The following is a 27,631-nucleotide window of genomic DNA, read 5'->3' on the forward strand; positions in this document are numbered from 1 at the left end:
TATGTAAGATCAGATAAGGGCTCTTTATACATAATGCTTGTAATTCCGAAATTCATCTTGCTGAAGTTATAGCCACCAGGAATAAGGATTTCCAAGATAAGAATTTTAGATCATAGGTGGCAGCCGGCTCAAACGGGGGCAGAGAAGAGAGCCTGTAGAACCCAGGACAAATTTCATGCCTTCACTGGCTGTCTGACTGGAGGCCTGCTGTGAAAAATACCCTTGGGGAATGTCCTGCAGAGACTAGATGAGGTAAGTGGTACTCCTGACCCATTATGGTAGTTGGAAATGGCTGCTAGATGGACTCTTAATGGTAGAAGCAGAGGCACCTTTGTCGAACAGTTCAGCCAAATAATGAAGGGTAGTGGCCACGGGGGCTGAGAACGGGTCTGTCTCCTGATTACGTGACCAAATAGAGAATCTTTTCCATTTATCTGTAAAGTTTTCTGGTGAATGGTTTATGAGAAGCCAAAATAATATCCCGGTCAGGTGAAGAAAGTGTTTTTTGCCTAGCAACTAACGGAAGTGGAGAAAGCAAGCTGTCAGCTTGAGGGTGGACAGATTCTGAGGAGTCGGCCCTTGTGGGTGAAAAATTAGGTCCTGATGAGTGTCTAGGATCCAAGAAGGTCATAACAGATGAGGTCAGAGGAAGGGAAACCACACTTGAGGCCAAAATGGAGCAATGAGGATCACTTTGCTTCTCAACTGAATTGCCTTCCGCAGAAAGAGGGGAATCAGAGGAATCGGAGGGTAAGCATAAAGGAGACCCGTGGACTAGAGTGTCTCTCGGTGACTCCCCGAGAAGGGGAAAGAGGGCAAAGTAGCTGCTGCATTTTGCATTTGAAGGGGAGGCGAAAAGGTCGTAGCATGGCTGGCCCCAGCGACTGAAAATTTCCGTCACAACACTCTGAAAGACCACTTGTACAGATGAAGTATGCATCTGCTCAGTTTGTCCGTAATCACGTTGGAGCACTCCAGGATGTGCATTGCGATCAGGAAGCGGTTGGAAGCTGTCACCCACTGCCAGATTCTCATGGCTTAGCGACAAAGGAGGTAAGACTTGGTCCCTCCCTGTTGCAACGCCAACAGCACCGCTCTTAACTCCAGGACGTTGATATGGAAATTGACCTCTACATTGGACCATGTACCTTGGACTGACTTTCCCTGGAAGTGGCCCCCCCCCCCACCCCATCAGGGAAGCATCCGTGGTCACTGTGGCGTTGGGCTGTGGAATCTGGAAATGACGACACCAACGATTTTCATATGTACGCATCCATCAGAGGAGATCTTGTTTGCAAATGTTGGTGATTAGAATCTTTGAGTTCAGGAGGTGGAGATTGGGTATCCACTGGGCTTGAAGGAGCCATTGTACTAATCTTGTGTAGTCTGGCTAAAGGGACCATGGGGCTGGCTGTGGCCATAGATCCTAAGGCTTGAAGGATCTCCCTTGCAGGCACCTTGCTTTGGCAGAGTATCACCTGAACTTGTGCTCTGAGTCTCTGAAGCCTGTGGGGAGGAAGAGAAATTAGGCTTGACTGCATGTTGAATATTGCCCCTATGAATTCCAGTTGTGATGGATGGAGGTTATTTCTGCCAGTGTGTGGTGATGCCTAATGACTCCGCTAGGGCCAAGGTGTAGCGGAGGGCCCTGACCAGGAGATGCTTGGTGGGGGCGAAGAGAAGCCAGACATCTAGATATGGAAACACCTGGAATCCCTGAAGTCTCAGATGAGCTGTTACCACTGCCAGACATTTCGTGAACACTCTGGGGGCCGTCGAGAGACTGAAAGGCAGGGCTTTGAATTGGTAGTGATTGGCTCCCAGCCAGAAGCTAAGGAGGCTCCTGGAGCGCCTGTCCATCTTGATATGGTAATACACATCCCGGAGATCTAATGAGCACATCCACACACCCTCCTGCAGATAGGGGAGGATGGATTGAATCGTGACCATGCAGAACTTGGTCTGAACTACTGATTTGTTTAGATGACTGAGATCCAGAATGGGCTTCCACTCCCCTGTTTTCTTTGGCACCAAAAAGAATCTTGAGTAGAACCATGATCCACACTGATCTGAGGGGGGACCTTTTGGATGGCTCATTTTTGAAGTAGCTTTCGTATCTCGGAAGCTGCCTCCTCCATTTGACTGGGGGGAACATCGGGAAGGTATTTTGGAGGTCTTGGATAGGATACTAGTGGAATATGGTAGCCTCTGGTAATGATTCTCTGCACCCACTGATCATTTGCAATGGACAGCCAGGCATCTTGGTGTAGAGAGAAACATGCCCTGACTGCTTCCAGAGAAAAGCAATCGGGCAGCGCCTCAGGAGCGCTGATATGGTCTACCTGAGAAGGAGTCTCTGGATCCCTGGTTCCAGGGACCCCCTCTGCCCCGAAAGGGATGTCTTCCATTATTGGAACCCCCTCTGCCTCTGGAGGGGAGTCCTCACCATGTGCGTTTCAGAAAGGACCTTGAGACTTCTTGTGCCATATTTTTCCGCTCCAATGGTTCCTGGAGAGTGAACGCTGAGGTTTGGAAACGCATAGGCCAACGGCAGACAAGATCTTCCTGTCTTGCTCGTGCATGGCTAGTGTACCCTTGACCTTCACACCAAACAGAGCCGAGGGCTCGATACGTGCATTTAGAAAGGAAGACTTGGAGTCCTCGAGGTCACAGATGCACATCCAGGCGTGACGTCTCATGACTATGCCTGCACCCGCAGCTCTAGCTGCTCCTTCGGTTGCATGTGACAGCAACCTCATGGATGAATTGGATATTGATTCTAGGGTGGCAAGTTGGGAAGCAACCTTATCTCATGCTCCATCCGATACTTGACCCGCGAGGGTTCCGGAGAGTTTGGAGATAAGATCTTTCTGGAGCCTCGTAAAATGTGCCATAAAGTTCAGAGACCTAACCGCAAAGGTCGCTGACGCAAAGACTTGCTTCCCTAACCTGTCCACTGCCCAGGACTCTGTTGGGTGGGTGGACAGCAGGACTCTTCTGCAAGGTCCTTTTTCGTGGCAGCCGCCACCACTATAGCATCCACTGGCAAGCCTCTCGACCAATGGGGCTGATCCTCTGGAGGGGAGAGTACTTTGATCTCCTAGGGATGGTCTCAACGGAGTTGGGGTTCTTCCAAGCTCATTGCATGATGAGTTTAATCAGCTCATCGGCGGGGGGGGGTCACCCAAGAAGTAGAGGGCCAAGAGCGAAAGGCCTGCAGGAATATGGATTCCTCTGAGGAAGGGATTGAGGACTTCAGTCACCCCTCCATTTCAAGATTTCCATGATGTCCCCAAAGGAGACATCGTCAGGGGGCAACCGTGGGGACCCTTCCCCAGCATCGTAGTCTGTATCCTCTTTGAGTGACTCCTCCAGGATGTCAGTGTGTCTCCTCTTACACACCCATTTCCGAGGATGTTCTTCGGTGGGAACATCCGAAGAAAACTCATAAAGTGAAATGCCCTGAACAGGGGTCTCCTGGACCTTGCGCTCTCGGAGTCCTGGGGGGGGGGTGGACTTTGACAGCTGTGGCTCAGAGGGAACTGGGGGAATAACCAACTGTGGAGGATTGCTGGCAGCAAGCGCCCTCTCCATCACCCGGAAAGCCGTCCTGCCTGAAGAGGAATGGGAGCCCGGTACCAAAGAAGACAGAATCGGAACTTGGGTCACTCCACGTTCCAGGTGGACCTCCCCCGGGGAAGGAGCCTCAATCAAGCTCGGAGCAGTAGTTACCATCTGCTCCGAAATCGAGGCCAACATAACCATCGGAACAGACACCGAAACCGGGGGCTCAAACCCCAAACATGAGATTGAGAAAGGGTGGGTTCCGATTAAACCGGCACCCAAAGGGATCTCTGAGCCTCAGACAGAGTTGTTGTCGGCGCCAAGGAAGGAATTCCTCTAGTAAAAGTTGGATAGATGAGCCCTGGAACCGAGGGGTCCAAGGGAGGAGAGTAAAAAGGAGTTGCTGGAGAAACAGACCCAAAACCAGGAGTGGTATAGGGTCTAGGGAGATTTGAGATTCCCCTAGCAGTCAGCAGCTGATCAAAAAGTCGCAACACATCCAATTCGGAAAGGCTGCTGGTGGATCTCACCATTGTACCTGAAGGGGAGTCAAGCCATCCAAAAAGAGGCTGCAGGCTTGTCCGGCAAATGGGTCCACATTGGATGAGCATCAGGTCTGTGGTGTGTCACAGAATGGCACAGATTCCAATTTTGCAACAGGTAATAATGGTATGGTTGGAGCCATAAACAGGCTCAGAGCAGAAGTCACTATAGGAGTAGATGATAGGAACGGTTCCGAAGACTACGTCGGAACCGAAAACTGGGTCGAAACGGACGAAGTCAGTGTCGATAAAGACGTGGAAATGCTGTTCGGCATCGAAGACGGAATACTGGTCAGTATTGAAGACATAGGCGGTGCCGTAATTGTCTGCTCTGGGGTGGTCGCCGACAAGGCTACCTCGGTGAACTTCATTGGAGCCGAGCTCGGAGCCGATGTGGTAGTTGGCACCGAGGAGGCAGAATGGTATTCAGACGATGACTTATGGGCCTTGTGTTGTGACCTTTACCTCTGTCACCAGCCTGTGAAGAAGGGTCAGATCGAGGACATTTCTTATCCAAAGTAGGAGGGGGTGAGACCTCAGTCGCAGAAATGGCCTCCGAGAAAAGCAAAGCAAGCAGGCCCTTTAGAATAAGTTTGTTACGATGTTCATATCACATCTGCTGACTGAAACTAGCACAGATATCACACTGGGGTTTCGCCGACAAATGCAGAACCCACTCCTCATGGAGGTCACTATTTGGCAGTTTACCACTGCAAGAAAACGTTGTTTAAATCCCGTAGTTCCCTTCTTTTCAGACACTCCAAACACACTCTCGCACACAAGGGACAGAGAGAGGAAATGGAGGAGAGAAAAAAGTAAATACCAACAATGGTAACAAGATACCGTAAAGGCAGAACGTTGGAGATACCAAGAAATTACTAACAATGGTAAGAGATAAATACCTGTGGGTAGAGCAGTAGCAATATAGAACAAGAACAAGTTATAAGGAAGAAAAAACTTTTTCAAACTATTAAATATTCACGAAAAAAGCACTTAGCAGGAAAGCTCGGTGAAATGCTGCTATATAGCTGCGCAGCAAACGAGATAATTGAGCAAAGGGCATTGTGGGTAGCAGCTTAGCTTGAGAGTTTTTGGTGCTCGCAAGCTTTGTATAAGGCCGACTCTGTTCCGAGGGCTCAGAACCGAACCCATCAGTGATGAATAGGAAGATTAACAACTTCCGATGGGATGTTTCTAAACACTAATCTAAGTTTCATGCGTAATGCTGTCTCTGCAATTTCTGAATGGAAGCATTTATTGCATAGGATAGTTGTCTGCACGCAACTTAATGTACTATAACAGGGGAAACCAGTGTTTTTAGTAATTGCTACCTTTAATGGAGAGTAGAGAAGGCCTTAAAATTAAAGCTTTGTTAATAGCTGATTCACCATATTGCTATTTGCTGTGTCATATACAATGAATGTTTGCTAGGCATTATCAAAGCACTTTCCAGTAGGGCAGCAGCAACTTTAGGTTACTTTAGAAATGCTTCTTCACAAACTTTGTTAAAAACTGACATAAGGGCTGTTGTCCACACCTCCTCTAAATGTTGAAAGAACAACAATCTAGGAGTAGAACACACTGTCACAGCTTTGCTATCCGCTTCTCTGAGTGGGATTATTCCCGCATGTTAAGATATACAGTAATTCTCCTCAAAATGTTAGTACAGTTGTAAAATAATAATAAACAAATCAGTGCATCAGTACAGTTGTAAAATAATAATAAACAATCAGTGCATCAGTAAAGCTTCCCTCTTCTCACTGTTTATCGACTCGCATATAGCTACTGTTGTGTTTCTCACTTTTATTTCATAATACTTTCGTACTTTGTACTGCCGTAAGCACTTCATGTTTGCCATAAGCATGCTTCCCTTTTGGGCTTCCGGACTTGAACTTAAGGAGCTCAAGACAGTGCCATATATATGAAGTCTCACATTCTTTGTCAGCAAGCTCATAGGCACAAGGGCTAGTATTCGTTGCAGAGAAGATGGCCCTTATTGAAAAAAATCCGGCCAGATCACTGGAAGCAGAAGGGTGGGTAAACTCCAATGTAACGATTCCTCTAAACTCTACACTTCTTCTTCTCCTTTCGGCTTTTCCCATTAGGGGTCGCCACAGCGGATCACCTGTCTGCTCATGATTGGTAGTGGAGTTTTGCAGTGTCAAGTTGCCAGCCCGGCGCCCAACCTTCCACAGAAGGGACACACACACACACGCAGTCACACCTAGGGCCAATTTAGAGTGTCCAATCCAACTACTGCATGTCTTTGGAATGTGGGAGGAAACCAGAGCACCCGGAGGAAACCCACGCGACCACAGTGAGGACATGCAGACTCCGCACAGAAGGCACCCCAGCCGAGGATTGAACCAGAGAACCTCTTGCTGTGAGGCGACAGTGCTAACCACTGCACCACCGTGGCTGCCCCTCTATACTCTACACTATCAGACAGAAATGTACTTGATTGTTCTCTCACTTACAGAACAGTTATTTCTAATCCATCTCATTAGAGTCTTTATATCGTTTAGATGTTTTTTCCACTGTGTTGCAGAAATGTCTTTGTTTTATGTTTGTATTATACCCTTCAGACCCACATTTGGTAGTATGATCCACAGTAGATTGCACCAAAGTAAGCTTTATTTCAAGTATTTCTAGCTTAATACTTTTGTTTGCTGTACTTTACATGTCAAATGGAGAGTATTTGTGCTAGTGCAGGTGTATTAACCAGTATTTGACCAGCACTTAATGCAGAGTGTTTTATTTTCTTTATAGGGCTTGTTGTCACAGAAGAAATTGTATCAGGGAAAGCAGACTGGTCAAAACTCTTTGAAACACCACTTTTTTTCCAGAAATACAAGTGAGTATAATGCATCTTTGTTTATATCCCAATGAGCTTTTATCTCCTCTTACAAATTAATACCAACATTATGGGGATGAGTAGTCAATACTGACTTGCCTTTGGGGGGGGGTGGATTCTGGTCCAGTTTACTACTGTATGGACTGCTACTAAGCTTGATTTCCAGCATATGTGCCAAGGGCATAAGACTGGTTCTGCCAAGCTGCAGGGAGTATGTGTGCGCGAGAGTACTGACATCCCTGGGGAGGGGGAGAGAGTATAGCAGACATACGTTCAAGCCAGCTGCCTGGGGTGAGGAGTTTTAGCCGTTATTAGAAGACTGTGATGGCTGCCTCCCATGATTTGCTCTCACCAAAACAGGGAATGAATGGGCCACTTGTTCATTATTAGGCTAATAATTGGCAGGCAACAGGGATAAAAGTTATATAAACTTAGGCCTGAATTCAGAAAGATTGCAGCCTGCAGTAAGACCTTTTTACTGCTGGTGATAATCACTTCCAATTCTTGGTCAGCCCTACTGCAGTGCTTCCCTTGAAGAGATGTAGCACCATGATGGGCTGTCTTTATGGCCTGCCAGAAATACTAGTAAGGCATTCCAGGGGAGTGACCTGTAGTAACAAGCCATTCTTTCTTCCCCCATAAAGGACTGCATCAAGTTATTTGCACAGATGAGTGATTCATAGAATCACAAAATGCTAAATAGTGGCTGTTCCATATTTGACATGTAAACTACCATTCCAAGACCAGGTTTACCCCCTTAAGATGTACCCAAGAGAAAGCTATCCCATGAAGCAGAACTCCATGTAAAACAGCTAGTGGAGAACATGCCTGTCTTGACTAGGCTTGGCATTATGGAAGAGACTCCACCTTGATTAAGAGGCCTGGGATCTGTCACTGAGTTAAAGGGCATCTTCAAACACTTGCACAAGTAAATTTGCGTACAAGTGCTTCAGTGGCAATGGGTTAACCTTATCATTTTGCTGTCAACCTCCACAAAAGACAGTTGGATCTCACAGCATGCTGCAGTCAGCATGGTGTTCTTTCCCTGATTTTTATCGTAAAATGTCCTTGTTTCCTGAAGAGTTGAAGTTCAAAATGGACTTTATGTATGCTATGAATATTGTAAAACACTTTTTGGTTTTACTGTTCACTCTATTTCTGCAGAATTCCTCTGTACATAAGAATCTGTAACAAGCTTGTATTTGTTCCAAGCTTGTATTTGTTCCAAGACCTTAAAAAACATTTGGGTTTGCATTTATTGGTATTTTACACCACTTGAATATTCACATTTGCTTTTGTTTCTGTATTTTCAGGTCATGGCTAAAAAGGGTCTTCTACCCACCTATTTGGTTACAAAATAGTAATTAAAGTAAATAGATCTAGTTATAGGTGTGTGTATGTCTACATAAGGGTATATATGGGTGCCATTCATTTTGTCTGAATTCGTTTGGTCTAATTTTAGATGTTAAGCATTACACTAATGCTTATTTCATCTAATAATGTATTTTTGACTTGCACTTAGTTTTGTTATAATGTGTAAGTAAATCTTGGGTTAGATTCACTTAAACAGCTATAGATATGCTGCAGTGAGTGGTCTTCGTATGACTGTACACAGTTTATGGGATTTTGCTGTTTTCCCCACTGTTGTGCGATCTCTAAGAGTCTGAATATCTAATCAGCAAGGGGTGTTTATGGTGCAGGGGGCCTTGAACCCCCTGCAAAAAGTTTTATTTTTCTATATTTTTTTAATGTTTTATTTGTTTTAGATGTATTGAATCACTGAATTAATAAATAAATGAATTTAGATGCTTCAGTACAGACAATTGCTTTGTATATGTATCTGTATGTCTATAGATGTATGTATAGTGTGTGTGTGTGTGTGTGTGTGTGTGTGTGTGTGTGTGTGTGTGTGTGTGTGTGTGTGTGTATATATCTATATCTATATATATATATATATATATATATATATATATATATATATATATATAGATATATATTTGTGTGTGTGTGTATATATATATATATATATATATATATATATATATATATATATATATATATATTGTGTGTGTGTATGTATATATATAAGTAATCCAGTAAAAATGTAAACCATTCCCATTTCTGATCAGTTAGTAAAAAAAAGCCAAGTTGCAGACAATTTGCCTATATTGCTGTGCATCTTTATTAAATCATGACAAATTTTAAATTGCAACATGAGTTCACAGACATTAATAGAAAGCTGTCAATAGTTTCTGTTGTCATCATGCATTATGTATTCAAATTTTCTTCTCCAGTTTCATTTCAGTTGCCCAGTTTCTGTTTTCCCTTAAACCTCAGTCCTCCTCCTCCTAAGCATTCATCTGCATGTATTGTTTATACAGGTTCCATTTATTTCTTTGATATTTGCACTTTCCCTTCTCTAAAGATTCCACCATGTTATTCTATATTATTTATCATATCCAAAATTTCCTTTGTGATTGGTTTAGATTTTCATTTCCATTTTGTAGTAGCTGCTTTTTTGCCAACTGTATACTATGTCTAAGCAATTTGTAGTCGTTATTACCATTTGTTCTCCCAACATTTATGTCAAATATTCTGTAAGTAATTTTTAAAATTTACTAAAGCATTACATTCCCCCACACATTCTTTTCTTTTCTTATCACATCTCCAGCATTTGCTAAAAACCCAAGTAAAATTCTCTGAGGTCAACTTTAGGCATAAAAATACCCATGTAAAAATTTCCATGCTGAAATTCTAAACTTTCTGGCCATTATTGCATACTCGTGAGCTCTACAGATTTCTTCATATTGTTCCTTTGTAATTTACATTTCCAGTCTCTCTCTTTCAGTATTTTCTAACCTCCTCTAATTTGATTCTTGTAGTTAGTGTGTTATATATGCCTTGCTAACTATCCACGTTTAACAACATCTTCTGTTCTAATCTTAAATAAACAGTACACTTGAAACTCCCCAATCATAGGTTAGAACTAGGCTTAACTGCCCCTGTGGGCCGTTTTATGCCTAGCCAGTTACCCCATGTGAAAATCAAACCCTGTACCTTGTGTCTAAATGAAACACCTTAACCATTATACCAACTTCCCAACCCTACACCTTTGCTTTTACTCTGAGTGCCTGATAAAGGAGGACAACGTCTTACCCTGTAGTCCAAATTACTGCTTAGCCTTATTCCACTGTATTAAATTTCCTGTCAGAGTCATTTGCTGCCAATATATTGGCTCCTTTCCTAATTCCATAAGTAAATTCCAGCTGCTACTTATTTATTGTACCCATGCTTGCAGACAATCCCTATTAGTAAATCCTCCTTTCTCCATTCCAGCACTAGCTTTGCTCTTATAACACTGTCTGCTGCTTTATTAATGATATTCTGTATGATTACTACTGTCCTTAAGGACTATTCTTAAAATTGCCCCTGTCACATGGAATAGTTTTCCCAATGATTTAAGAGTCTTCAAAATACCATCTTTAAAAAAAACTGCTTGCTTCAGGACAATGGCTAATGTTCTTCCCTTCCATTATCTCACATATCTGTCTGTTATTTTTTACCCGTTGACACTCTATCTACTGTCATCACCTATGTTATTTTTCCCTTTACTGTTTCGCCTCTTCTTGGAAGCTGAACAATAAAACCTTCATATTTAGTTCAACACCTTTGCCACATATCAGCGTACATTTCAGCCTCATTTTTAGCTATTTCTCCAGTCAAGAACTTTCCTGACAAACTTGGCTTTGCTCTTCCACTAGCTTTTAATCTTCTGCTCTACTTTTAAGTTCAAGCTCTCGTATTCCACCACCTGACTTCCTTTGCTTACACAGATGTACTTTTTTTTCCTCGGTGTACCCTGCATTGTAGTTCATACTTGTCTGTTTTAGTTCATATGTTTTGGCTTGTACGTTTAATTGTTACTTTTACAATGTAAAATCAAGCTTTACAATTGACAAACTTGGGTCATGCTTGAAAAAGGTCTTTGGAGCAATGCACCTACGTGGTCGACTCAAAATAAATATTACCACAAAATCCACTTATTTCTGTTTCATTTTCTACTTCCCTTTTCTCAAGATCTCTTATCCCTTTATTTTATCTTGAACAATATTAATTCTTCAATTATAGTTGGTTTAGATTTTAATTTCCATTTCTAGTAATTGCTTTTTTGGCAGCCAGTAACATTAAACTTAAGACCTATCCTGTGTGCCATCTCAAAGGAATATTTTCCTTAGTTACAGCCACTTTATCTCCCAAGACTTACTTTGTATGGAAGTTTTAAGATGTGTCCCCAATTGTCTCTTTCCCATCTCACCTCCAGTATTTTCTATGTACTTAAGGAAAATTTCTTTGAAGTCTGCTTGGGATAGAAAAGTAACTATGCAAACATTTCCAAACTGAAGTCCTAAATCTTCTCGACTTTATTACTTACTTGGAAGCCATAAATATTCTCTGTCACTGTTCCTTTGGGAGGACAGACTGAAAAGCAATTTACAATATTTTCTAACTTCCTCTAATTTTTATAGTTATCATGCAATATTTTTTACAAAGAACCAAACAAAAATTGCATGGTTTCCACCCTCAGGGCAGTCCAAAAATGTAGATGCTTATTGAAAATATGGTAATCTCCAAGTGTAGTACCTCGCACTTAGTTTTGCGCAGCTTTGGGTGTGCCGTCCGTGATTGGCACGCCAAATGGGTGGGGATATCGAGGAAGACTGACAGGCATGCTAATTCGCATGTCACGTCATGTAAATTGCTAAATATTCAAGCACACAACGAACTCCATCCTCGTAGAAATTACTTTCTCCTTTTTCAGGGGGGGAGGGCAAGACCCCCTGAACCCCCTTGTGGGAGTGCTTCACCCCCCCTGCTTCTGTACAGATGTTCATAGGTTCATACTAGGCTATCTGCCCTAGGGCATTTATAAGCCTAGCCAAAGTGTGTTTGGCTTTCGCCACCCATTTTAAATTAATTATAGGTTCATAGGTTCATACTAGGCTATCAAAATTATTATAGGTTCATAGATTAGTACTAGGCTAACTGCCCTTGCAAGCCATTTTAAGCCTAGCCAATTATCCCCCTGTGAGATTCAAACCTTGTACCCTGTGTTTGTAAGGCAAACACCTTAACCATTAGGCCATCCTGGTATGGTAAACCAGGGGTCATGAGTTCATATCTCATCAGGGGTTGGGAGGGTGGCCTAATGGTTAAGGTGTTTGCCTTACAAACACAAGGTGCAGGGTTTGAGTCTCACAAGGGATAATTGGCTAAGCTTAAAATGGCTTACAAGGGCAGTTAGCTTAGTACTAATCTATGAACCTATGAACCTATCCTCCCAACTGCCTTAAGGCCAGCTGACCAGTTCAGCACTGAAGAAGTGCTGTGCAACAGTACTGCTACCCTCTTCGGGAAACATTTTCAGCCATTAAAATGTAACTGTATTCTTTCTAAATCAACAGAGTCTTGTTACAGTTTTTATAGCAAATGGTTGATGAATTTCTTAATTCAGAGTGTTGTTGGAGTTACACAGGTTCTTTAAGTCTGTAATAATAACTGTCTTTTAATAATTTTATAAGCATAGCTTCTTGTGTTACTACAGGTACTCAATATTAATGACATCCCCTACCGTCCACAAATGAATATTCATGCGGCTGCTCCCTAGTACGGCCTGGAGGTGTGTCTGGGGTGGGATTTGCTACTGCGCATCCTGTGAGGTACTACACTGGTAGATTACCGAAAATATAGAAAACAATTCACAAATACTAATGGATTCAAATTGAGCACTTTCGCATACAATTGAGTCTATAAAGGAAACGGTGACCTTGAACAATACAACCCAGATAATTATTGTTTTTAAAAAGGGGACTAATTCAGAGGGATTAGTGTACATGGTGCTCTCTGACAAATGTCTTTCATTTTATATTGCAAAGACTGAAAGGAAATTCTCTGAGGATATACGAACACTTGTACGATTTGAGGAAGGCTAACTGCAATACACTCAATTAGGTTCATAGGTGTGTACTAGGCTAACGACCCTTGAGCCTTTACAAGCCTATCCCATAGACATGTCCTGGCATCATGCCACCTGACATCAATTCCCAGGGCCTCTATCAAGCAGAGCCACTGGAGTGATCCCCGGGGTGAACTTTCTGTTGCCCATTCACTCATCAAGATTTCTCAGCTAGGTGATCTGCTTGACATGTATGGGAAGTCTATTCTAGAGCATGGGCAGTCTCTTTTTGAGGAACCTGTCTCCTCCAGCATGTTCTGTTGATTGTGGTAATGAGGTTGAGGTCTTTGGAGCATGTGGTGTGGAGGGACTGGGATTTCTTCAGAAGTAGCATTTCTAACAGAGCTGGGTCAGACATGGCTTTGTAAGTCAAGCAGAGATCACCTCTAAGTAGGCGATATGAGACAAAGGATAGCTGGGAGTCTTTTGAATCTGTCCATGTAAGACGTGTTTAATGCCTATGATCCTTTTCGTGAGATACTTCTGTGGTCTCCCCAGCTGTTGCAGGTGTCTAGTGAGGTACATGCCAACTGGGGCATTATACTCTATGATTGGTCTAATGAGGGAAGAGCAGAGAGAGAGACTAAGACCACTTTCTTCCTGGATGCAAAACCCTTGGTAATGAAATGTGCCACATAGGACTTTCTGACCACAGTAGCAATGTGGTGGTCGAAGGAGAGGTTGCTGTCAACCTGCATCCCCAGATCTCTTACAACATCTTCAGTGTTCATTTGTATGTGAGGGATTTAAAAAACATTAACTTTGGTATACTGGAAGTTGTCCCCCAGGACAATGGGGGAGGGGGGAGCATGGGGGAACAGATTATAGTACAAGGAGCTTCTTTGTCAATTGAAACTGGATGCTACAACGAAACCAGGTCTCGATTTTGTTTCCATTAATTCTGTGCTCAAAATGAGATCAGCTAAATTATAGCTGTTAAGATTTTAGTTAAACATTTTCACCTGAGATTATGAAAATTATTTGTTATGAGGTTAATTGTACTACTTTGTAAAAAGAACAATAGTTTTTGAAATATGTTTCTTTAAAAGAGATGTGAGCATGTTTTATTGATGGCCAGTTACTGTTGATTGTTTTTTTGGACTTGTTTTAAGCAGTTACAGTTTTGAAGAAGTCCTGGTGAAAGGACAAAAACACTTAACTTGAATCCGTTAGTATTTAGGAATTGAAATTTTTGTTTTGTTCGTAGTGTACAGTTTGCACGAAATACATCTGTATTTTGGAATATTTAATACAACTTATTAATTGTCCCTTTTTTTGTAACAGCAGCTTCTGTTTGAGAGACTACTAAAATCTCTGTCAGAGCTGGTCTTCACTTGGGACTCCCCTTATCGGTCCTTGGTAGACAGTAGTACTCTGTCCTTCATTCCAAACTTCTGCTTGGCCTCATCCCACTCTGTTGTGAAGTTATTTGCTGCCAATACCTTGGTTCTTCCAGTTTTCTCCAATACATTCTAATCCCCTCTTGCTTGTTCTGTGTTGCAGTCATCCCTATTGGAAAATCTGTCCATTCATGTATTAATTTGTTTCTTAGAATACTTTCTGCAACACTATGAATATTATAATCTGTATGGTTGCTGTTATTCGGATCTGCATCCAAAATCCTACTCTCTCCTCATTTCTTGTACACCCCCCTGTTAATCATCCCTTTCCACTTTGATTTCTAACTTTCTGCTTTTGTTATATATATAAAACTTCACTGTGTAGCTCTAAAATATACATACAAATTAGATAATCCTAAACCCCCTTGTTCTATGGGGAGAATCAGTATACCCCCTTCTATGGGGAGAATCCGTATACCCCCTTAACTCTTGCTCTCTTCCCTTCCCAAATAAATTCCTTCAACTCTTAAGTATTGTCCACAGCACTCCTTGGGTTGATTAAAAATATGTCTAACGTGTACATAAACTAAAGGAGCTACAAACAGTTTCACTTTTTGTATCCAACTATCCATATCTGTAAGCAAGCTTCCAGTTTTTGTGTTATCTTTTGATGTTATGTTGTCCCGTCTCGCTTCGTTCTTGCTGGGTGGATTTGGAGCCAATCCTTTGCTCCGACTCTGCCGATTTACTATAGCTCGAGAGCTTTTACTGGCTCGAGGCTAACCCCTATCCCTACATGCCTAGTGGTAGCTACCCAGATCTAATTTGCCATTTGCAGAATCGAGATTGTGACTATTGGCTCAGGCTAAGTACTTTGTGCTTTTTTCTTATATTGTTATCCTTCTCAGGGTTGTTTTGTTTAATATCATTAGAGGGTATATCATCCCCTGTTAGTCTAACAACCTCCTTTTTCTACTTGTTGTGGGTGTTTGGCCATCGTTTTCTTCCTCAGGCCTTCCTTTTCCCATCAAGCCCATTTAAATTAGAGGGTTCTTTTTCCTTTTCCCCACCCTTTCTGGGATAGCTGTTTGTTACAGGCTCTCCCCCTTTTAAGTTTTCCTGTCGTGTTTGGGCTAGTACAGCCTTGTAGTACTTTTAGTTGTGTGCTGTTAGCTTACAGCTTTGTTTTTCTAGCACTGTGGTAAAATTTTTCTGTCAATTATCCACTATATTCAAAGAGCCGAAACCCTCTGGGTTCAAAAAATGCGACTCGTGTTGCCAAAAAAATGTCCCTTACAGAAGGACACACGAGTTGTGTATACTATTTAGAGGCTGTTTACCTGCAGGACTCGTACTCGATCTGTCATGCTTTTAGTTCCGGAGTTCTGCAAGAGAGAAAGAGTAATTTAATTATGAGTGGCCTTCTGAAGAACCCTTAAGATTCTTTGTCACAGGGTCCTCAGCCGGCTAAAGTGTCCAAAAATTAAGCTAAGCCATCGGTTCCGAGTACAGAACAAACAAAATCCACTGAAAAACCTTTGGCTCTGTCGGTTCCCAGTGTTTGCTCCGACAAAGCTAAGTCTCCGGCGGCTCCATCTGTGTTCTCACAGCCAGTCCGGACACATAAGAGAACAAGGTCTCCTTTGGAACTGGTACGCTGTGCTCCATAGTCTCCTTTGCTGCAACCTGGAGCCGGCAGTCACCAATCCTCTTCGCACTCCTCTCGGTCCTCCAGGCTTTCAGATCGTGATGAGAGAGTGGTCAATAGGCAGGCCCCTCAAGTCGCAGGCACTAGCTAAATTACTATCGAGCCCAACCCATAAGGAATTGTCTCCTTCCAGCTTCTCCATCAGTTCCTCCTCCGACTCTCTTGAGCTCGGAGCCAGAGTCCATGGAGGTCCTGGTGGTGGAACCATCGGCTCTGGTTACTTCTCTTTTATTGGTTCCAACACCCGCTCCAATCTCCTAGATGTCTCAGTCCATCGAGGGATCTGGGTGCTGAAGCCCTCTCACTGGCTCCGCGGGGGGGAAGTGGCATCGGACCCTTGTCCGACCCCGCTCTCCCTCTCGAAACTTCAGTGCAGGTGAGCTCGGCTCCCACATCAGCCTGTGAACTATTGCTCTCGGTTCTCAGGAGATCTCCCGGCTTTTCGGAGCCTGAGTCTCCTTCGACTCAGGACCGTGGCACCTTTGAGGTGATGAGCATGTTGTCTCCTGAGACTGCTCCACCCTCTGCTGCATTGGCTACTCCTCTCTCAGTGCCTGTGCCTGCCTTTGACCCTCCTCCTGCCTCTAAGCATAAGGAACCTGTGCCCCAGGACACCTCATTGGGTGTCCCCATTTCTTCAGAAACCTCCACCGAACATTTGGAGGAGGTCCCTTGGAAGAAAAGATGTAAGAGGAAGCATCTGGACTCCCCTGACACAGACTTGGATGAATCGGAAAGGTCCCCATGGTCCTCCTTTGAGGATGTCTCCTTTTCAGACATCTTGGAAATCCTTAGAGGGGTGGCTGGAAGTCCTTAGCCCCTTCTGATGACTAGTCTGTCTACCTTGATACATTTGGTTCCCGACCCTCCACCTCTTGGGTGCCTCTGCCTTTTGACCCACATGTTCTTCGTGTTTCACTGTTGCAGTCATCACATTTGGGTTATCTGCCTGCAGTTAGCCCTCAGCCTACCTGAATACCAGAGTCTTTGGATTCCTGCGTCAGATGCTGTCTCTTCCATGACGTCAGGTCGCCAGGGGTATATAACATACAGCTGACGCCATTACGTCAGTCTTTCTTGTTGTGCGGTGCCCGGAGCAGCAGCAGTTTGCAAGTGCCGGTCGGCCGACTCAGGAAATTTTCAATGTGAAGTTGTTAAATCTCGACATTTATTCTTACTGATGGGTTTGCAGCCGATCCTAGGCTCCAACACGGCCATTAGCAAAGCTCAAGGTTTGCCAGTAGCTTGAGACCAAGCCCTTTATCCCATGATTCATTGCTGGAATTACCTCCGATCTAGTTTGCCGTGGCACAGATCTCGATGTTCCAGATAGCTCGGACCAATTTTATTGGAAGGATTCGTCTATTTGAAAGTTTTAAAAACTTTTTCTTGACTTTCATTCTTGTTAGGATAGTTTATATATATATATATATATATATATATATATATATATACACACATACATACATACATATATATATATATATATATATATATATATATATATATATATATATATATATATATATATATATAAGCACCCTGTGTTGGCTTATAAGCACCCTGTGTTGGCTTTGTTTTTTTCTATAGAAGTGTTTCTAGTTAGCAGTTGGCCTAGTAGTTGGCCTTGTATTTAATTAAATTCTTAGTAAGTAGTTATTTAAATAGTTGCTTTGAGTGTGTTTTTTCCATTTGTTTAAATTTGTCTAAATTTAAAAGGATGTCTGATGAGAAAGAGAAGCCACATCCTAAATCTGGCTTCAAAAAATGTCAGATTGTGGACAAAAAATGTCAAACACACTGAATGTGCCAGTCCGTGACAATTGTCTGGGGGCATTACACCTCCAAGATTCTTGTAGCATCTGTCACTCCTTCTCTTCCAGGGTACTTTTAGAGAGGAGGAGGAAATTGGTTGGATAGGGGTTTACTTCAGCACCACTTCTTGGAAGCACTAGGTGACCAGGATGTTGCTAGTAAATCCTCTAAGTCATCCAAGTCTTCAGGTGACTCCAAGTTATCGATAAAGGCTAAAAAAATGGAGAGTGTAGGGTCATCGATTCCACTGCCTTCAGAACAAAGTGTCCCTTCTGTTCGGAGCCAGCTCACAGTCTGGAGCTGGTTTCTGAGATTCCCTCATCTCCTCTGCTCCAATCAGCACCCTCAGTGCCCTCCTCGAAGTCTTCTGTCAGCCTCTCAGATCTGGATATGGACCGGTTGGTGCAGAAGCTTTTACGGGCATCAGGCCTTGCCAAATTGTCTGCTCTGACACCTTCTTCGGAACTGAAGACCATTAACCCAGACTTGACTGCTCCTCCTCCGCGCCGTACTGGACTTTCGGAGCTGGAGGAGGCTGACCTGATGGTTGTTGAGCTTGTGGAGCTGAGACCTGCTCCGGTGTTATCGGTTCCATCTACTCAGACGTCCTCAGCGCCGACTTGGGAGTCTAGGAGCCGACACTCCTGTCGGGTCCGGAGAGGATAGTTGTACCGATTTGTCGGTGCCGACTCTTCCTCTCGTAGGGTTCGGCTCAGATGAGCTCAGCTCCTACCTCTGGCTTGGAGCCCATGGCCTCAGTGCGGGAGGATCGGACGGTCCCTTCAGATCCATCTACCCCTTCTCGTCTCAGTCATGGTGCATTTGATGCCATGAGGAGAGTCCCAGCTCCAAAGACATCAGCATTTAGTTTGGCTTCCTCCTCCCCTTAAGTGCCTGTGTCCACTCCTGCTTCTACCGGTCAACCGAAGCGTAGAGACCCTGAGCCTCAAGTAGCCCCACAGGGCACCCCCTGCTCTTCTGAGACCTCCCCAGAAGCCCCCACTGAGGAGGTACCCAGGAAGAGACTGTGCAAGAGTAGGCACTTGGACTCCCTACAGGAGTCTTTGATATCTGACACTGACTTGGATGGGTCAGAAGGGTCCCCTCGATCCCCCTCTGAGGATATCTCCTTTGCAGAGATATTAGAGATCCTTAATCAGAGGGGTGGCTGGCAGTCCAAAAGCCCTACTGAGGATGTCAGTGCTCTTGAAGGCTTTCGGGTCTCAACCTTCCACCTCTTGCGTGTCTCTGCCTTGCAATGAGCTTATGGAGCTAATCTCTCATAAGGCATGGGAGTCTCCGGAGGCTATGGAACCTGTCCCTTGGAAGCCAAATAAGTTCATCTCTGCCCCCGTGGACAAAGCATTTTTGACTAAGGGAGTGCCTGTTGATGCCATGGTGGTGGCGGCAGCCACCAAAAAGGAAACGTTTAAGACTTTCTCATCTATCCATCCTCCTAACGGAGATTCCAGGATCATGGATAGATATGGGAAACTCATGTTTAGTTCAGCGACTTTTTCCCTTCGATCACTGAACTATTTAACCCATTTTACCAGACCACAAAGAGATTTCCTGCTAGAGCTAGGAGATGCTCTCCAGGGTACGGTAGCTGCAGGGGTTGCAGTCAAAGTTAACACCCAGCTCGCTACCTTAAACTGGATTGTGAACTTGTCTATGCGTCTCATATCTCACGCAGCTGATCGTTCGAGTAGAGCCGCTAGTTCAGGCATTCCCCTGCATAGACGAGCCTGGATGCGTCTCTGTTCCTTTGCAGAGCCTTTCAAGTCTTCCTTTATCAACACCCCATTTGATGGCTCATCCCCGTTTGGGCCCAAGGTAAAGGAAACTCTAACCAGGTGTGAGCAGGAAGGAAAGACTATCTGCCGTCAGAGTCCGTTTTTCTACCCCTACTCGGCCCTATCCCAAGTGCCCTAAGGGCGGAAAGATGTGGCTCTGAAAATCCCAGGGAGCCTTTCAGGACACACGTGGCAAAACCCCCTCTAGAGGCAGAGGAGGGTGTTATAATGGAACACGCCGCCTGAGCAGCAGGTGGGGTCCGCAACAACAGGGTGACAAAGGCCAGTTCTCTGGTTAGCCCTACCAGAGCTCCTGAAAGGAGACCCAGCTATCCGGCTCTGGAGGCAATCGGGGGTCGCTTATCTTTGTAACCAGAAGGCTGGCTAAGCATAACATCTGATACCTGGGTACAAAGCATCATTTCCAGAGGGTATTTCATACCGTTCTCTTCCCCTCCCACTCCTGTCAACAGAATCTCGGATGTTCCACCCAGTCTCAGGTAACGAGCAACTATAGAGGTCTGCAAGTTGCTAGAAAAAGTCATCCAGCCAGTCCCAGCAGACCAAACAGGATTCGGAACTTACTCAAGATTCTTTTTGGTTCCAAAGCAAACGGGGGACTGGAGACCTATCTTGGTCCTCAGCAGACTCAACCAATTTGTAAAAAAAGAGAAGTTCCGAATGGTCACGCTTCAGGCCATTCTTCCCTTTTTAGGGAAAGGCGATTGGATGTGCTCCATCAATCTCAAGGACGCGTACTACCACATAAAGATGGACAGACACTCCAGAGATCACCTGCATTTCTGGTTGGGAGCCAATGACTACCAGTTTCGAGCCCTGCCCTTTGGTCTCACTACAGCCCCCAGAGTGTTCACCAAATGCATGGCAGTGGTCACGGCTCACCTGAGGCATCTAGTATTCCAGGTGTTTCCATACCTAGATGATTGGCTCCTTACCGCCACCACCAGGCATCAACTGATTCAGGCAACAGAAACTACTCTGACACTCTGCAACCACTTAGGCATTACAGTCAACTTTGAAAAGTCTGCCTTGTCATCACAGCATACCATCTTTATAGGAGCAGAGTTAGATACCTCAACCACCACTCTACGTGTTCGTCAAAAGGGCCTCACTTCTTCACCAACATGTCAAGTCATTGGTGTCGAAGAACAGAGCTACAGCCGCAGAGGTCTTGAAGGTACTAGGTTTGATGGCGGCAGCAATTTTAGCCATTCCACTCGCAAGGATGCATATGCAAATTCTTCAATGGCTTCTGTTCGCTCAATGGTCTTACCAGAAATTGCCAATGGACCATATGATTCTCATCACAAACTCTTGCAAGAGAGACCTTCAGTGGTGGCTAACGTCTCTTCGTCACAATAGGACGACCCTTTGTGCCCCCCCCCAGTAGCCACTGTGACCACGGACGCTTTCCTGATAGGGTGGGGGGGCATTATCAGGGAATGACTGCCCAAGGCACATGGACGGATCAAAAGTCACATCTGCGGGGCATTATCAGGGAATGACTGCCCTAGGCACATGGACGGATCAAGAGTCACATCTGCATATCAATGTTCTGGAGTTGAGAGCAGTACTTTCAGGACTTTCTTCCTGTAGGGACAATTGCAATTCAGACAGACAACATGTCAGTGGTCTGGTACTTGAACAAACGGGGGGGGGGGCAAGTCTTACCCCCTTTGTCGAGAAGCCCTCAGAGTATGGCAATGGGCTGTGTCATCCCAGCATTTTCTTTTAGCAACGCTAATCCAACGTGATAGTGGAGAAGCTGAGCAGGGCAATCTTGTTGCCTCCCGAGTGGTCTCTTAACCAACATGTTGCTGACATGATTTTCCGCAAATGGGGGCCAGCCTTGCTGCGACCTCTTTGCCAGTCACATCAATACCAAATGCAGAAGCTACTTTGCCCTAATACCTCTGGGACATCCCCCGAGAGATGCTCTCGTACACGATTGGCCTCCGGGTCTCCTATATACATTCCCTCCAATTCCATTTATACCCAGGTTTTGACAGAAAGCAAAGTCGCTGGGAAGGACTATTATCTTTATAGCCCCCCCCCCCCATTGGCCTTGACAGATTTGGTTCCCTTTTCTTCACCATCATCTGCTGGAGGATCCATGGATCCTGGACCTAGTTCCAGACCTCCTGACACACCTGTCAGGGGACCTCCATCCTTCACTGCAGTCTCTAAAGCTGACTGCTTGGCTGATCCACTTCCCCAAATAGCCAGGCTTCATTCACTCTCAGATGACACCAGGCAAATTCTGTTGTCTTCTCATAAGCCATCCACTAGAAAACTATATCGCAGTAAGTGGAAAAGGTTCTTCATTTGGGCCAGCATACAAAAAATTGACCCTTTCCGAGCTCCTTTGCTCATTTTAGAGTTTCTGACAATGATTTTTAAGGAAGGAGCAGCAGCTGCCACAGTTCATTTTCAGTTAGCTGCCATATCTAATTTCCACCTTTTACTGGATGGGTTAAATATTATGGCCCATAAGTTATCTAAGGTTTTTCTCAAAGGTGTTTTTCACATGAGGCCTCCTGTCAAAACCGCTTATTCTCCTTGGAATTTGAATTTTATGCTATCTCAAATAATTCTCTCCCCCGCTTCGAACCAGCATCATCTTGTGATCTCAAATTTTTGTCCTGGAAAACTATTTTTCTAGTGGCCATTACTTCTGCCCGCAGTGTGTCAGAACTTCAAGCATGATCTATCAGACCTCCTTATATGATTTTCCATGCTGATAGAGTATCTCTCGGAACAAACCCCTCCTTTTTACCTAAAGTCTGTTCTGAGTCTAATATCAATCAGGTCATTGAGTTGCCAGTCTTTTATCCCCAACCATTCCAACAAATTAGAATACATGCTGCACAAACTTGACGTGCGCAGACAGCTCAGATTTTATCTTGTTATTACTAAGGATATTAGGAAATGAGATCAACTTTTTGTATCCTTTTCGGAGGCCAGAAAAGGTAGACCAGTGGCTAAAACAACCCTTTCAAAATGGTTATCGGATTGTATCTCATTTGTTCATGAAACTGCTAAACATACCTTTGCCACACAAAGTAAAACTGACATGGAACATTATGGTGAGTACATAACTTCTTTTTTTCGAGTTTCAGAACCGAAGTCTTCAAAAAAAGATAAGTGCCCCATTGAGTATCTTTTTTCTTGCTTCAACTGATGTCAGTAAAAGTTAACAATTGTCTTACATGTGGAAAGCAAATGCCTCATAAAGATTTTCATTCGTACTGCATTCCCAGCTCTTTGTTTCATTCTCTGAAGCCAGAAAAGGGTAGACCAGTGGCGAAAACAACTCTGTCTAAATGGTTATGTTTGTATCACCTTTGTCTGTTCAGCTGCTAATATGCCTTTACAACACAAACTCAACCAGAGCATTTTCTACATCCTCTGCGTTCCAAGCCAAATTGCCCCTTGATAACATTTGTGCAGCAGCCACCTGGTCTAAACCTCATACCTCTATTACTCATTACAAAGTTGATAAGGCCTCCAGAGACAGGGCTTCCTTTGGGTCTACGGTTCTGAAGAATGTACTCCCATGAGCCACCCAAGATTGATAGTGCTAGGGACCCTACCCATCAGTAAAGAATGAACAGCGAGATTGAACAACTTCATATTAAGAAGTTATATACTCACCATAATGTTCCATGCGAGTTCATCTCCCCTTCATTCTTATGTCCCTCCCTCCTTCCCCCTCCTGGCTGATAGTTGACCTAGAGGTAGGTCTCATCCTGGTGTCTCAATTCTTCCTCTCTCTAGGAGGATAGCTCATTTATAGGTTCATAGGTAGGTACTAGGCTATCTGCCCGAGGGCATTTATAAGCCTAGCCAGAGTGTGTCTGCTTTCACCACCCCATTGATTAAATATGGTTATAGTACGCGCAGCAAACAAGATCTGAGGTAATTCACAGTGCATCATGGAATAGGGGCTTGGCCTCTAGCTACTGGAAGACCTCGAGCTTTGCATATGGCCGTACCAGAGCTGATGGATTGGCTCCAAACCCATCAGTAAAGAATGAAGGCGAGATGAACAACTCGCATGGAACGTTATGGTGAGTTACATAACTTCTTATTTCCCCTGCTCCTAAAGATCCCAGGGTGAATGGCAGGATTTTACCCATGGGTTATGTACTGTATTGATGGCCTTGAGTTTCTGTACCTGCTCCCCTTTGGTCCTCTACCCCACTCAAGAGACCAAGAGAGCAGGATTCCTCTGAAGAGAACTTGGATTCTGAGCAAGAGCCTTTGGCACATTCCTCTCAGATCACCTCTACTTCGGATTATGGCCCTGAGGAGGAAGACTGTATAAGCCCTTCCTCTCCCTTTGATGACCTCTCCGTTGGGGACACTATTTCTTGTGTGATGGCCAGGTATTGGGACTGTTCTCAGGTTTCTGACATTCAAAAAAGGTATTATGAGCTCCTCCAGTTGGAGTCCCCTAAGCCCTCATCTATTCTTCCTGTCTCGGCTGCCCTTTTGGATACATTTTCAGCAGCTTCTGTGGCCATGGATTCTCAACCTTCAGCCCTTAAGATGTCTGACAGATTTTATAAGGTGCTTGAGGAGTGTAGATTTCTTACAGATGTTTCTCTTCTGGCCCTTCTGTGTCTGTGTCTTCTGACAAACCCTCTAAGCTTTTGCCTTCTACAAATCTATTTCCTTCAGACAATGATAGTAGAGCTATGGAATGGTTGGGCAAGAAGGTATATACTGCTGCCATCTTGGCCTTTCTGGCTATTAACTACCAGATCCATATGACCAGGTATGTTTTGGCCCTTCTTTCACAGACTTCCCAGGCTATCTCAGACATACCTGATTATGAAGGGAAAAGCCTCATCCTTCTTTAATGAGCTCTACTTCTCTAGTAGCCCATCACTCTAATGTAATTATGATGCAGCTGGTGCTTCCTCTAGGGCTGCTGCTTTTGGTTCTGTTTTGAGACTTCTCTTGGCTTCATCTCCAGCCATTGCCTGATATTAAGCCTAAACTGTCTGATGTTCCTCTTGATAATAAGAACCAATTTGGTTCTGTGGCTGCTAAACTATTTAAGTCTCTTCAGGATAAGGCCATGGCCTTGCAGAAATTGATGCATACGTTTGTTTCTTCTATTTCTAAGTTCCATAGGAATTATTCATCTCAATCTGCTTTTGGTCGTTGATAGCCTCACCCTCCTCCCAAAGGTAAGAAGAGTTCTAGGTAGGTTCCTCCTGCTATGTCTACTCAGATTCCCACTTCTCAGAAAACTCTTTTTGAAAACAATCCAGGTTTTCTGACTGTTTGCTTCCCCCTTTCCTGAGCTAGGTTCCCTTATCTCTTCATCTTTCCCTGTCTTGTCCCAAATGGTTAAGGATCAGTCAAGGCTCTTGGGTTCTGTCCATAATCTGTCAGTGATACTTCATGGCATGGAAATCCCTTCCCTCCTTTTCTGAGTATCCCTCAAACTCCTAAGAAACAGCTTCCTTTCTTCACAGAACTACTTCAGAGTCTTCTGGCTCAAGGTAGTATTCAAGTTGTGCCCACTTCCCAGGAGGGGGAGGTTTTTTTATTCCAGAATGTTTCTAGTTCCCAGGAAGGAAGACACCTGGAGACCTATTCTGGACCTTTCTCAGCTCAGCACCTCTCTGAAGATCCCTTCCATTCAGGTGTTGTCCCATCAGACCCTATGTCCTCTTCTCTCCAAGGCAGTCTTGGTCTCTCTGGGTCTCAAGGATGCTCATCTTCACATCCCAATTCATCCCCTTTTCCTGACGTGTTTGCATTTCTCTGTTTCTCCCTTGCATTTTCAATTCTCTGCTTTGCCCTGTGGCCTTTCTTTGCCTCAAGGGTTTTCAACAAATGCCTCACTGCTATGATTGCTCTTTGTAGGGTGAGGGGGGATTTCAGATCTTTCCTTATCTGGATGATGTACTCATTCAGGCTTCCTCCCTGAGACCTTGCTTCAGTTACCTCCACTATATTCTTTGTCTCTTGCAAAGCCTGGGCCTTTTAATCTTCACATTTTTCTATCCCCCCTTCTTCAGGTTTCACTTACAGCCAGGGAGTTTATGAGGGCACTAGGAGTCATGGCTTCGAGCATTCCTATGTTACCTCTAGCTAGGCTTCACACGAAAAAACGTCAGTGGTTCCTAAAAGCAATATTGCTCCAGCACTGTCATCCTCTAGATTTTCTAGTCCTCCTTCTCCAGTGCCTCAAGCTGAAGCTTCAGTGGTAGATTCATCATCTGTCACCCAACCCAAGACTTCCCTTTCAGCCCCCAATCCACACTCAGTAAGTTTTTTCAGATGCCTCAGACATGGGGTGGGAAGCTTCTTTCAGTCCCCTTAAAGGTCTAGGGCTCTGGCCTCCTCATCAGAAGTCTGACCACATCAATATCAAGGAGATGTGAGCTCTCCTTTTTGCCCTTCAGACAAAATCTTTACATACAATGCCACAGTGATGTGGGACATAAACAAGCAAGGGGGGGGCATGATCCTACCTTCTTTGTAGGCTAGCTCTTCAAGTTTGGGATCTAGCTGTCCAGTATCAAGTGACTCTTCAGGCTGTATACATTCTTCAGAGCAAAATATAGTGCAGATCGAAAACACAGGCTCACGAATGGATGCTTCACAGATGTGTTTCTAGACATTATTCATCAGTGGGGTACTCCACAAATAGATCTTTTTTGCCTCCCCTTTGAACAGACAACTTTCTTTTTTTTTGCTTCTGAGTCCCAAGTCCTCTGGCTTAAAAGACTCCTATCCTTTTCTGGAAAGGGGATGATCTGATGTTATATAGTCACCATTCCTCACGGTCTTGGATCCGAGCCGGCATACTCAGAACACAGCTTTGCTCAAGCTCCTCCCCTCCCATAATGCTCTGCTGCCCTACACTCCCTCAGATCTCGTTTGCCAGTCAGTTAGACGCAGATTGCTCAGCTCCTGTTAGTGTAAGTGCATTTAGCTCAGAATTTTGAAATTTATTATTTTTGAGTTTGTAGTGTTAGTGGATAGTTATCCTCTTATCTCTCACCTCCTGGCAGAGTCTTAACCTTGTTCAGTCCCTTTTCCCTCAGGGTTTTGTTTTCGGCCTAGAGTTTGTGGTCTGCAAGAGTTCTTTCATAAGTGTGTGTGAGTTCTGGATGGATTTTAGGCTTTTGGACTTTGGCTTATTTACGGATTCCAGTTTTGCTTGCGGTTAGGCTGTCTGAAAAACTGTTAGTTTTTAAAAGGCGCTTCTCTTTTGGGCAGAAAATACCTATTTTTGACTCGCACGAGGAGTGCCTTTACTGTCTCAGTAGTGACCACCTCGCGGTAGAATGCGGCATTTGTGCTGCATTCAACCTGAGGGCTTTGGTTGACCATCAAAATAAGTTGTTAATCAAGAGTTTGGTCAAAGGAGGGCCCTTGGTCACTGCTTTCCCTGGCCAAAGCTGACCCTCCTGGGGCTAAAAAGAAAGCTTCTGTCGAAGAGGCCCTGACCCAAGCGTCCCAGGCTTGTCAGATCCTAGGTCCTTGGATCCAGCTCTAGCCAGGGCAGGTTCGGATCCGAGATCTTCGGGCCCTAGATCATTCATGGAGTCCACTCCTGGATCCATGGAGTCCACTCCTGGATCCAAGGGCTCGGACCCTAATCTTTTGGATTCGGTGACTTCGATGTCTCCCACCAGATCCATGGACCTCTGCCCTAGACCTTCAGATCCGAGGGGAGGCGCCGTACCTTTGGATCCAACCCTTTCGTATCCGAAGGATTCGAGGATTATTTCCTTGGATCCTTTGTTGAGCTCTGTTCCGATTCGGTCTGATCAGAGAGTCATACCAGAGCCTACAGTAGTGGAGGATCTTCCATTGGTTCCTTTGCCGCCCCCCCCCCCCCCCCAAGCAGCGGTCTTCTCCAGCTAGATCTCGTTCCGGGGAGCACAAGAGAAGACACTTGAGCTCCAGGCATGACTCTCTTAGTAGGTCCTCTTCCAGGAGTGTCCTC

The 27,631-nt window shown here is 44.5% G+C and overlaps 1 protein-coding gene across 1 annotated transcript in view; it reads left to right on the forward strand.

The window, feature by feature from the left end:
* PAPOLG (poly(A) polymerase gamma) overlaps positions 1-27,631 on the forward strand; it is a gene marked incomplete in the record, with an annotated part of 1,229,485 nt that overhangs the window by 119,593 nt on the left and 1,082,261 nt on the right. Inside the window, 1 exon segment of the mRNA XM_044054963.1 lies at positions 6,876-6,960. Coding sequence (XP_043910898.1) covers positions 6,876-6,960 — 85 coding nt within the window.

Source organism: Protopterus annectens, chromosome 1.part2, assembly GCF_019279795.1.
Source record: "Protopterus annectens isolate FY-2018-M chromosome 1.part2, PAN1.0, whole genome shotgun sequence".
Classification (NCBI taxonomy): domain Eukaryota; kingdom Metazoa; phylum Chordata; order Ceratodontiformes; family Protopteridae; genus Protopterus; species Protopterus annectens.